At 35.8% G+C, this 11,724-nt stretch overlaps 1 protein-coding gene across 1 annotated transcript; it reads left to right on the forward strand.

The window, feature by feature from the left end:
* Positions 1 to 1,609: 1,609 nt before the first annotated feature.
* LOC142518337 (uncharacterized) lies at positions 1,610 to 2,915 on the forward strand. Its single transcript, XM_075621099.1, has 2 exons — positions 1,610 to 1,896; positions 2,512 to 2,915. Exons 1-2 carry the CDS (start codon positions 1,641 to 1,643, stop codon positions 2,739 to 2,741), a joined length of 486 nt encoding a protein of 161 aa, XP_075477214.1. The 5' UTR covers positions 1,610 to 1,640; the 3' UTR covers positions 2,742 to 2,915.
* The last annotated feature ends 8,809 nt before the right edge of the window (positions 2,916 to 11,724 follow it).

The following is an 11,724-nucleotide window of genomic DNA, read 5'->3' on the forward strand; positions in this document are numbered from 1 at the left end:
GCTTTTATTTATAGACTGTTAGGGTGCTAGAATTATTGAGCTAAAATTTGGACTTTTAATGCTTATTTTACTTATTCCGCATGAATGATTATGGATGACATGGAGTTTTGTTTATTTGATTATTTATGCTAGTTTATTTATGATGAAATAATTATGCATGACTTTACAAAAAAAAACTAGTGTAAATTAAAATGAATTAGAAGTTAGGGTCGTTTCACCCTAGGTATCACTTATAGTGCCTGCAAGAACCTTTAGTCATGGCTAGCGTACAGTACGATTCTTTCAGCACATATATCCCGATCGGATCTACAACCATTGGCATATCGAGAGTTGCATACGAATTCGATAGAAATGCGATTTATCTTTGAGTATTAATTGTGTCATGGTATATGCAACTAGGAAAACACCTTTCCCTAAAGCACATTTCTTGCTATGGCCAAATACTCCTTGCACTATTAACTCATCAGATTACATAGGATATTTTCACCCATAGGCGAAAGGTGAATCCCCGACTACAATGCACTTGCTCCTACGTATTTCGAAACTATACCCAACCTCGCCACTTGATGACCCTAATGGAGTTGGTAAATAGATCAAAGTGCATGCTAGTACGTATAGCATCTCCATTGTCCATGTCAAAGGGCTAATGATGTACAACCATAACTGCGGTCTATTCCACTCGATAAGTGAAAACAACTTTGATAGTCCGATGGAGGGTTGTTCGGTGCATCATCATATGATCACTCATCTGTGTGAATAGACATCTTCATGTCCTTGCCAATGAAACATGGCATTTACATCATATATGCTAGTCTCGAGCTCAAAAGACCTTTATCCTTGTTTTAGGCGGCTGATTCGACTAGAAACATGTTTAGAATATAGGTACAATTCCTAATGAGTTTCATGATCTTACGTTGCCATGCAGATCTCATAGTACCATTTGTATATTCAAGGACTTTATCTATTCAGCTTGCATGTGTATATAGATAAAGTATAATGCCATAATCGAATAAAATCGTAAAATATTATTAAAATAAAGATTGTTTTATATTTGAGTCAATAAAAACCCGAGCCAGAAGTTGACTTGCTGAGCACCTACTCTAACACGAATAATCGAATCAAACCCAACTAAATTTATTTGATAAAACCGAAACAAAAATTAAATTTTGTGAAAATCAAATCAACAAAAAATCGGTTATTTCAGTCGTTAACCAAAGTAACCGATTTTATAAAAAAAATATAAAAAAAGGTTAAAGCCAACAAGAATTAGAAGGTTAAGAAGCCCACATCTTGCGACAACAATATATTACGACAATTATAAATATATTAGTCATATATAAATATAAATATATATATATTTAAAAAAAGTCGGTTAAATATAAAATACCGAAATCGAACTGATTTAACCAATATTTTCAAAAATTAAAACCGAGTTCCTAAATTAAACAAATCGAATTTTCAAATTTATTTTGTTCAATGGATCAATTCAGTTTAACCGAATTAATGTTAAGAAACCTAAGTATAATTAAAAGGGCTGAACCATGCATGTGGATATAGCCCATCAGTTGGCCCATGACGATCGAGCCCATCTCCGGAAATGAAATTGTGATGAAAAAGGGGGGTTTGTGCCTGGAAGTGGGATGGGATCATCAATGGCGGATGGGATCATCTGCCAACTACAGAGGAACTCCGGAAAGTGGGGCGACGTGGTGGAAGAAATAGTGAGAATAGAGAAAAGGGTGTTTCCCAAACACGAGTCCCTCGCCAAATCATTCGAGCAGGAGCTCAGAAAGAACAACTGTGGCCTGCTTTACACGGAAATTGGAGGTGATGTTGCTGGATATGTCATGTATTCTTGGCCCTCTTCGCTCTGTGCTTCCATCACGAAGCTCGCAGGTTCGAATTCGTTTTATTTTTCGTTCTTTAGTTTGATTTTTGGATTAGAATGTGTGGTGTTTGAAGTTTTGCTCTAACATGCTTGTATGTGGTTAACTACTTTTACACTAAAAGATATATGATTTCAGAAATATATACGATTTTTCTTCGGAATATTTGATGGAAATCATGGGATTTCCATAATTAATTTCCTCAGTGGTAGATCGGCTATTGTTGTCTGCTGGTCCCTTTTGTCACGTCACTCCAAACCAAAGTGAGCTTTATGACCCTTGTCCGAGTATTCATCGCCTCGTCTAAGTATTCTTTAATATTGCCTGGCTTAAAATGTACATTGAACTCCCGTTCGAGAGTTCTTCCGCTGTCATCTCAGGTACTATCTTTATTCAGGATTCAAAGTGCCTTATTTTACAGTTTGAAGGTGCAACGTAAAATATCCATGTAAAAGCCACGAAGTTTAAAAATTATCCAATAATTAGAGGTTATTGATCTGGTGAAACTTATTAATTCTCTTTCTTTTTTCACAATTCTGTATTCTACAATGTGCTGAGGTTTGTTTTATCTTTGTTCCTAAAGGAACTTACTTTTATAATATGTGTTTGTAAATATAAAATGTAGTGAAAGAGAACTACAGGAAGCAAGGTCATGGGGAAGCATTGCTCAAAGCTGCAATAGACAAATGCAGAACAAGAAACATCCACCGCATAACGCTTCACGCAGATCCCTCGAGAATCCCGGCTGTGAGTCTGTACAAGAAATTCGGATTCATCGTGGATACTCTTGTACGAGGTTACTATTCTTCCGACAGAGATGCCTATAGAATGTACTTGGATTTTGATGCAGATTAGGATACAACCAGGTTACGCATACATGATATATGAATTCAATTCCATTTGTGGTTGGAAAAAAGTACATTTGATCCGTTTGTCATTTTTCATTTATTTAATTTTTTGTTTGGCAATTAGCCAGTTAAAGTACATATTCAAGAAAATATTTATGTGAACCAATTTGAGTTTCCCATACTTTTACTGTATATGATATATGATTTATGGTATTCTCATATGATCTGTCTTGATGTCTAACTACCATGATGGTGATGGATGTATGAAACTCCCATTGATTTTTTTTTTGTTTGGGGAAGAGGTTGTTATAATTGAGTTCCGAACCCGATATGTCGTCTCAAACTTGGGACCTTGGTGTCATATGTGCTATTATCGATCGGCGAAACTCCTAATATATTTTATTTAGCCATCAAGTGTGTTTGCATGTGAGGAGCCATATTGTGATTGAAAAAGATCTGAATTTAGATGGTACTTCTTTTGATCTTCATTCTGGTTTAATCAGTGGATTGTATATCTGAGTATAGCAAAATTTTATTTCAACTATAACTTAAGTTCATTTTTAACTGCATATGTAATTTTTAATTAGCCAAACCAAATATGATATTTCTCATAATGGTTAAATTTCGAAATACAATTCATTTTTCATCAATAATTTCAATTTCTGTGACACTAATCAAATTAAATATAGTATTATTTATAATGGTTAAAATGTAAAAATATCAGTTACCTTTTAATTATAATTTTGAGATACATTGACAAAAATATAATAGAAGTGGCCATGATTTAATTTTGAACCGGACATGGCCCAGAACCTAACAATAGGCAAGTTAAGGGTTGGGGTTTGTTCAGATTTTTTTAAAAAATAATACGATGATTGAAAAAATAGAATGATTTATATACTTCCTTCTCCAGAAAATGTTACAATTCATTCTACATTCTTCTAGATACATGTGTCACATTATGATGGTCGCTTTCCCCTTAATAAGCGTTTATGTTGATCTCATGAAATTTTGTAAGGACAAATTTTTCGTTCCTCCATGAGTAGAGAAAGATTTGTTTCCTTTATGTTGAAAGATAATATCAATCTCAATTATTTATCATATATTTAAAATTTTTTTTATTAAATTTACAATTTAATGAAAATATTCGAAAATAAATAAATTTTGTTTCTGGTTTTCTAATAATTTTCGAGTATTTTGTGTGAAACAAAATTCGGCCACTTCAGTTTGATTGCTCCTGGAGGAAATTTTGAATTCTGATCTTGTATATAATAGCAGTCGAGGCAAAAAATTGATTTCTTTCTCCGCAAGATGAAATTGTCACGTATAAATGTGTTTACGGTTTTGTTGGAATGTTTTAAGGCTTAATGAATCGAAATTAAGCAAATAAAAATAAAAAGAATGTTTTCCGAGCGCAAGCGAAAGCGCCAAGGCTTCTAAGAGGGACACCTGGCGGCGCTGATTGACAAAAAGTTGCTAGTTTTCATGATATCTTAGATCCAAATGATGTTCTTTGACGTTTTTCATCTAAGTTTTGGATGAAGGGACACATCTTTGATGAAACATGTCCTTAATGATTTATATTTATAAATACATTATCAAAGACAAGTAGAAATATCTTATTATTTTTTATCATCATATTTTCTCAATATTTTACATTCATTTTTGTCTTCTCATGTACTTCATTATTTGAAAGAGAGTACACTTCATTTTTTGTTATTGTTCTTACAATTTACAGTGTTGTTATTGCAAGAAACAGTTGTTATATTTTGGGGAAGAATTGCCATAAATCGAAGCACAATGGCGGGATAAAAAAAAATTAAGGAGTGAATGTTCGACACTTATCTCGACTCAATTTGTTGCTACGATATTCTATCAATTATCGAGATTTCAGGTACACCACAAATAATAGTCTTAAGAAGAATTTTCTTTGTATTCTGAATTCTCAAAATGGCCTCATCATCCACAACGACATCAACCATTCCAATCGTACAGGGGGAAAAACAGAGAAATTCAGTCATGCAGACTTTTAAAAGTGACAACAAAAGATGTTCTACCTTACCACACTGAGTTTGGCCAGATTTTTGAAAGAAGATTCTCCCACCATTCCAAAAAAAGGGCTGCACTAGATGCGTTGAAACAAAGTGATTTTCTCTGCGTGAACTATATTTTGAATGGACTAGACAATGCATTCTATAAAGTGTGTGAATTCAAAACTAGGAAAGAACTTTGGGAGATGCTCAAGAAGAAATACAGGGCAAAAGATGTCGATATCAAGAAATTCATCGTGGAATGTTTCCTGAACTTCAAGAATATAGAAAAATCTATTATGAGTCAAGTGCAAAAATTTCAAGTATTTTTGCACGAGATTCTTGTAGAGGGAATGAGTCTAAGTGAATTCTTCCAAGTTGCTGCTTTGATTGAGAAACTCTCTCCTTTGTGGAATGATTTAAAACTATTTGAATCATTAGAGAAAAGAAATGAGACTCAAAGACTTGATTGTACGATTGAGAATCAAAGAAGACAACATGGGAGCACCCATGGAAAGTAAGATGGTTGCAAAGATACACATTGTGGAATCCACTAACCAAGGAAAAAAAAAAAGAAAGTTTATGTATGGAAAATAAAAACAACAAAAGTAGAATCTGAAAAAGTACAAGGGAAACTGCTATAAACGCGGAAACCCAAACCACATGGCAAAGAACAACAGACGTTCGAAGAAAGTTAAGAAACAAGCAAACATAATTCAAGAAAGGTCAGTACCATTTGATTTTTCTGAATTAGACTTATTAGCAGTTTGATGGATCGATTTGGAGACCTGCGAGGGTGCTTCAAACACAGTATTCTCAATGAGCTGCAATAGCTCGTGTCCTAAGAATGAAAACAACGATGAATTAGATCGAGTTTGGTCATAAACCAAACGAAAAATACTCGAAATAATCATTCGTTAAGAAAGCTGATTAATTTGAAGGCCTTTTAGCTTGTGTAAACTGATTAACTAAAATGAGGGGGATCAGTTCTTGCTTGTATCAGTTTAGTTATGGTGAGAACTGATATGATATCAGTTCGAACTGATCAAATCAATTTGAAAACAGTTAAGTACACAAGATATATTTATGGATGTTCGGAGACTTCAACTGCTTCTACGTCACCCCTTCTACCAACTCGGGTAGGTTCCTGTAACGCCCCAGATTCGACGACTGTCCTCACTTTACCAAGATGAGTCTTTCCAGCGTGCTTATGTTCTCACTCACACGCACCCTAGGAAACTTCCCAGGGGGTCACTCATCCCAAAATTACCCCAAGCCAAGCACGTTTAACTTTGGAGTTCTTATGTAATGAGCTACCGAAAAGAAGATGCACCTTCGTGATATAAGTAGTACATATCAAATCTTTTAAGCCCTCTTCAACTGTACAGTCCATTACATTGTACAGTCTCGGAATCCCTCTCATTCCGGTGTGAGATCGGTTCATTCATGTTTCCTCCACCTAGAAGCCTGCCAGGAACCACTCATTGTCCGTGCAACCTCATGGCACCAGCGATCATCCCCCGCCCTCTTCAGCCCCGGGCCTCACATGCCCGCCAGCTTCCGCTTGGTTCGTCCCTCGAACTACACCATACTAAGAGAGGTCGGCTGATACCAACTGTAACGCCCCAAATTCGACGACTATCCTCACTGTAGCAAGACGAGTCTTTCCAGCGTGCTTATATCCTAACTCACACGCACTCTAAGAAACTTCTCACGGGATCACCCATCCCAGAATTGTCCCAAGTCAAGCACGCTTAACTTTGGAGTTCTTATGTGATGAGCTACCGAAAAGAAGATGCACCTTTTTGATATGAGTAGTACATATCAAATCTTTTAAACCCTCTTCGACTGTACAATCCATTACATTGAACAGTCTCGGAATCCCTCTCATTCCGGTGTGGGATCGGTTCATTCATGTTCCCTCTATCTAGAAGCCTACCAGGAGCCGCTCACTGTCCGTGCAACCTCATGGCACCGGCGATCAACCCCAGCCCTCTTCGGCCCCGGGCCTCACAGTTCCACTAGAAGATTTTGATTTATACAACACCTTGTACAAACCCACTCAACTTAAGACTTACGCTACTAGATAACTGAACTAGGCTAGACTGAAGGCAACACATGTTTAACATCTATGTGTTAAAGACTACATACAAAAATTTAACATCTTTGTGCAAGGCTCACTTAGGTTTTCAATAAGCTTAACTCTCTGTATATATGTGAGTGATTGTGTGTGCGTGTGTGAGAACTGATCTATGAATACAACAGGAAAATGTTCTCACACACTGAGGGAATTGTGCTTCTAAATAAGCTGATTACACTTTGAAGTATTTTCTCAAATCTGATCGGATTGCTTCTTGTAACCTAATATACAATGAGCGTGCCCTTATTCTTTTCTTATTATTTTCACATCCTTGTTTGTTGTTGGTCTTGATCTTGTATTTATAGAGCCTAATGACTTTTCTTCAAGACTTATCAAATATGTCTGTTGCAGTTTGAATCCGTTCCTTGATATTTGTGTCTTGCCCTTTTTGACAGCCATTCTGGAACGTCTTGACTTTAAGCTCTGCTGCAACGTTCATTATTGTCCTTTGATTGGACAATTGCATTTCTTAATGCGCACAGTTGGATTCCACTTAGATAAGCTTGTCGTGTTCTGCAAACTGTTAGGCTCCTAACTGATGCTCTGAACTGGTCAGTTGAACTGGTCTAGAACTGGTTTGGTGAAATCATTTGGCTCGTCAGATGAATTGATTTCACTGCTCCAGTTGAACTATTCAGCTGACTCTTCATCAGCTGGCCGGGCTTTTGAAGATCTTCTGCTTAACTACCTACAGCTGGACAATCAGTTGAACTGGTCTTTGATATATCAGTTGAACTGGTTCAGTTTGAGCAATCAGTTGGCGCTTTCATCTTGATCTCGATAGCTTCAGTTTAGACTCGGTAGCTTTCTGTGCACTTAGGTAAATTCATTAGAAACAAAATAACAAGTTTTGTTTACATCAAAATCAAGATTGTGAATATGGAATGTTCCAAAAATCTCCCTCTTTTTGATGATCACAAAACTTGAGCAATTAAAGCAATTTTTTTTTTTAAAATTAATACTTATTGTTGGAACATTTCATGTTCGCAATATTGATTTTGATGTTAAAAAAACTTGTTATTTTGTTACTAATGATTTACCTAAGTGCGCAGGAAACTGAAACTGATTAGGCCTCGAACTGATCAGTTAAAGGCATAAACTGAAGATATCAAAGACGTGATATATCATAAACCAGTTTAACTTATTGTCCAGCAGATAGGTGGTTCAGTAGAAGACCTTTAGAAGCCCGGCCAGCTGATAAAAAGTTCAACTGATGAAGAGCCCAGCTGACCAGTTCAACTGAAAGAGTAAAATCAGTTCAACTAACGAATCAACTGATTTCACCAGCCCAATTGAAGATCAGTTCAACTGACCAGTCAGAGCATCAGTTTGGAATCAATCAGTTTGCATAACACGACAAGCTTATCAAAGGTGGAATCCTGCTGCGCGCATTAAGGAAAAGCAATTGTACTATCAATAGTACAATAATGGACGTTGCAGCAAAGCTTAAAGACAAAATGTTCCAGAATGGCTGTCGGAAAAGTCGAGACACAAATTTCAAATAACGAATTCCAACTGCAACGATCACATGTGATGAGTCTTGATGTACGGTCGCATTGCTGCAATAAATACAGATCAAGATCATCAACAACAAGTGTGGAAAAACAAGAGAGAAAATAAAGGACACGCTCATTCCATATCAGCTTACAAAGAAGCAATCAGCCTAGTCGCGGGAACACTTCAAGTTATATCAACTTAATGTAGAAGTTTATTTCACTCAGTGTGTGAGAACACCTTTCGGGTTGTTTTCAGAGATCACTTCTCACACACACACACCCACCACTCAAATATAGTCTTGCACAAAGACATAAAACTTGTGTATATAGTCTTTGACGCACATATATTAAACAAGTGTTGGCTGGAAGGTGATGCCTTAAGTCTAGACTAGGAGTTCAGTTAGCCAGTGGTTAAATCCTAACCTGAGTGAATTTGTACAAGGTGTTGTATAAATCAAAGTCTTCTAGTGGATCCTACTCTAGGTGGTAGAAGGGGTGACGTAGGAGCAGTTGAAGTCTCCGAACATCCATAAACATATCTTGTGTATTAACTGCTTAACTGTATTTTAAATTGACTTGATCAGTTCAGCTGATATCAGTTCAGTTTTATTCAGGTTTCAAAATCTTTCAGTTTTTTCTTAAAGAAGGATTATTTTGGGTATTTTTCGCTTGGTTTAAAACCAAACCCGATCTAATTAATTGGTGTATACATTCTTAAAACACGAGCTATTTCAGCTCTTGGAGAATATTGTGTTTGGAGCACCTCAAAGGTGCCTTCACACGATCCATCACTAATTCTCCCCATTTGTGAGAATAAAAAACATTCAAGTGAAAAAAATTCAGTTCGAAGGATAATTAATTGAAAATTCCCCTCAAGAACTGAATTAAAAACAAGTTTAAAACATTTTTCAGTTCGAGGGATAAGAAAGCTCACCCTCAAGATCTAAATTAAAAATCCCCCTTAAAATATAATCATTTAATGGATTTAATGAAGTTTTAGCATCTTTTAACATTCAAATAGTTTAGGCAAAAAATCTTAAGATAGCAGTTCAGTTACATAGAAACTAACTGGATAAACATAATGTTTATTTAATCAAATACACGTCCCTTGTATCATACATTTAAGCACAGCAACATGTGTAAGGGAAATTGCTACTTTAATAGTAAATTTTAAACAACATCCAATATCAGTTAGTTTATACATAATAGACCTGAATATACCAACAACCGGTTGCCTTGAATGCTTTGAAATGCTGAATCGATCTTGAGTTTCTTTGTCAGAAGAGCAGCTAATTTCCCTTGGACTTGATCTCTGTGCTGGCTAACTGGTCTAGCTGCCTCAAACTAGACTCAACTTGTAGAGCCCAAAATCAGTACACGTAAAACCCATGCATTTATTTAAAATTTTAAATTATTTATTTAAATTTAAAATGATTTTAGCGATGCATAAATTATGAATTTGCATTATTTCAAAATTATTTATGTTTATGTGGTGCACGTTAAATTTTTTTCTTGAGTTTCATGTTTCAGGTGATTATTCGATACGAGATTAGGGAAATGAGACCGGCGGCGATTTGTAAAACGTGATATTTTATGTAACGTCTACTCACTTAAAAGTGCGGAAATATTTTGCGTAAAAGCTCCCATGTTCGAAAAATGCTCAAATGTTTTGCATGCATGCGCCCTACTGAAAAATATAACATTTTAAAAATGATCTTAAATATTTGATATTAAAAATAGTGCAGTTTAAAATAACGAAACTCATCCAAAATTATACGTAAAAATAAACGAAAAACATCCTAAAATCATCAACGTACAAAAATGTTCATATCCTCTCAAATCTCATAAATCATAATGCGGAAAACATGCGGTCCTCGGGTCGTGTCACCGCACCAGGTCTGCCTACTCAGAGTTCGGCACCTCCAGTCCCCTCATCATCAAGCTCACCTACATCACACACGTCTAGTGAGTCTAAAGACTCAGCACACCTGTACCACGAATAAAAAGTCCATATACATGGCACACATCAGTGAAAAATAGCATAATCAACATATACTTCGTGAACTTAAAAGCATGAACATAAACGTGTCGTATAAGCTCAAACGTGTCAAAGCATAACTCATCATGTCATCATATATGGATACATTTTCTTTTTAATTGAATTCAGTTCATTAGTTGTGACTTTCGTATCAGCTCTATTCGATGGATCCATCTACGTATAACCACGGTACCGGGCGGCGGGGACATCAGTGATATCATTACCCGTCCACTGAGCCTTGGCCTCAGCTCATCATATCTCATGTCATCGTATACATATACATCGTAAGTTACAACTAATTCTCATCCTTCAAAAACATCATCATATTCACCATTTATTAAAAACATGCATATACGTAGCTTTTTACCTAAAACCAAGCATACACAGTATTTATAATAATTTCATAAAAAAATCATAAACATTATGCATAAACATTTAAAACACTATAAATGTGCTCAGGACGTTGCCAGGACCAAAATCTCACCCCGGGTGCAAAATGACCATTTTGCCTCTGGAAAACCCAAAATGACCATTTTACCGCTGGACCTCTAAAATTTGACCCGAAGCTTACCAAACTCCTTCAAACATCCCAAAACATATTAAAAGTATTTCTTAGACGTAAAATCGAGCCCGTTTCAAAACTTAATCGATTCGTTTTAAAACTTGGACCAGAGTCCCGGTTTTAACCCGAATCAAACAGAAACTTAACCAAAATTTTCCCATCTAAAACCGTGACTTAAACCTAGATTACCAGCCTATAAACAACCCATTCCAGACCACTTAGTACATAGAAAAAAGCCCAAAGATTGCTAGAAATATCCAGCTTATGCCACAAATTTTCCCAGCTTGAGCGATTTTAAGTTAAAAATCATATCTCCCATGTTTCTTATCAGAAAATTACGAATTTACTATCGAATCGAAGATAACACAGAGTGCTACAAATCATATGTTGAACACATTCCAAGAAAACCAACTAATAAGTCGGAGAATATGAAATAACAGAGGGTGACGGGTTTTGAGACACAGAAATTCCACAGCTTGAGTGACATTACGATAAAAATCATATCCCCTCGTTTCTTATCAGAAAATTATGAATTTGCTATCGAATCGAAGATAACAGAGAGTGATGCAAATCAATAGGTTGAAAACATTTCCAGAAAACCAACCAATAAGTCGCAGAATTTTAAATAACCGAGGGTGATGGGTTTTGAGGCACAAAAATTCCACAGCTTGAGCGACTTTACAATAAATTCATATCTCCCTTGTTTCTTATCATAAAATTACAA

Source organism: Primulina tabacum, chromosome 11 (genome assembly GCF_025594145.1).
Source record: "Primulina tabacum isolate GXHZ01 chromosome 11, ASM2559414v2, whole genome shotgun sequence".
Classification (NCBI taxonomy): domain Eukaryota; kingdom Viridiplantae; phylum Streptophyta; class Magnoliopsida; order Lamiales; family Gesneriaceae; genus Primulina; species Primulina tabacum.

Bases quoted from the DNA above. Each gene is read 5' to 3' on its own strand.
- LOC142518337 (XM_075621099.1), top strand. From the start codon at position 1,641: ATGGGATCATCAATGGCGGATGGGATCATCTGCCAACTACAGAGGAAC. The intron at 1,897-2,511 runs GTTCGAATTCGT...TATAAAATGTAG, and splicing joins TTCCATCACGAAGCTCGCAG to TGAAAGAGAACTACAGGAAG.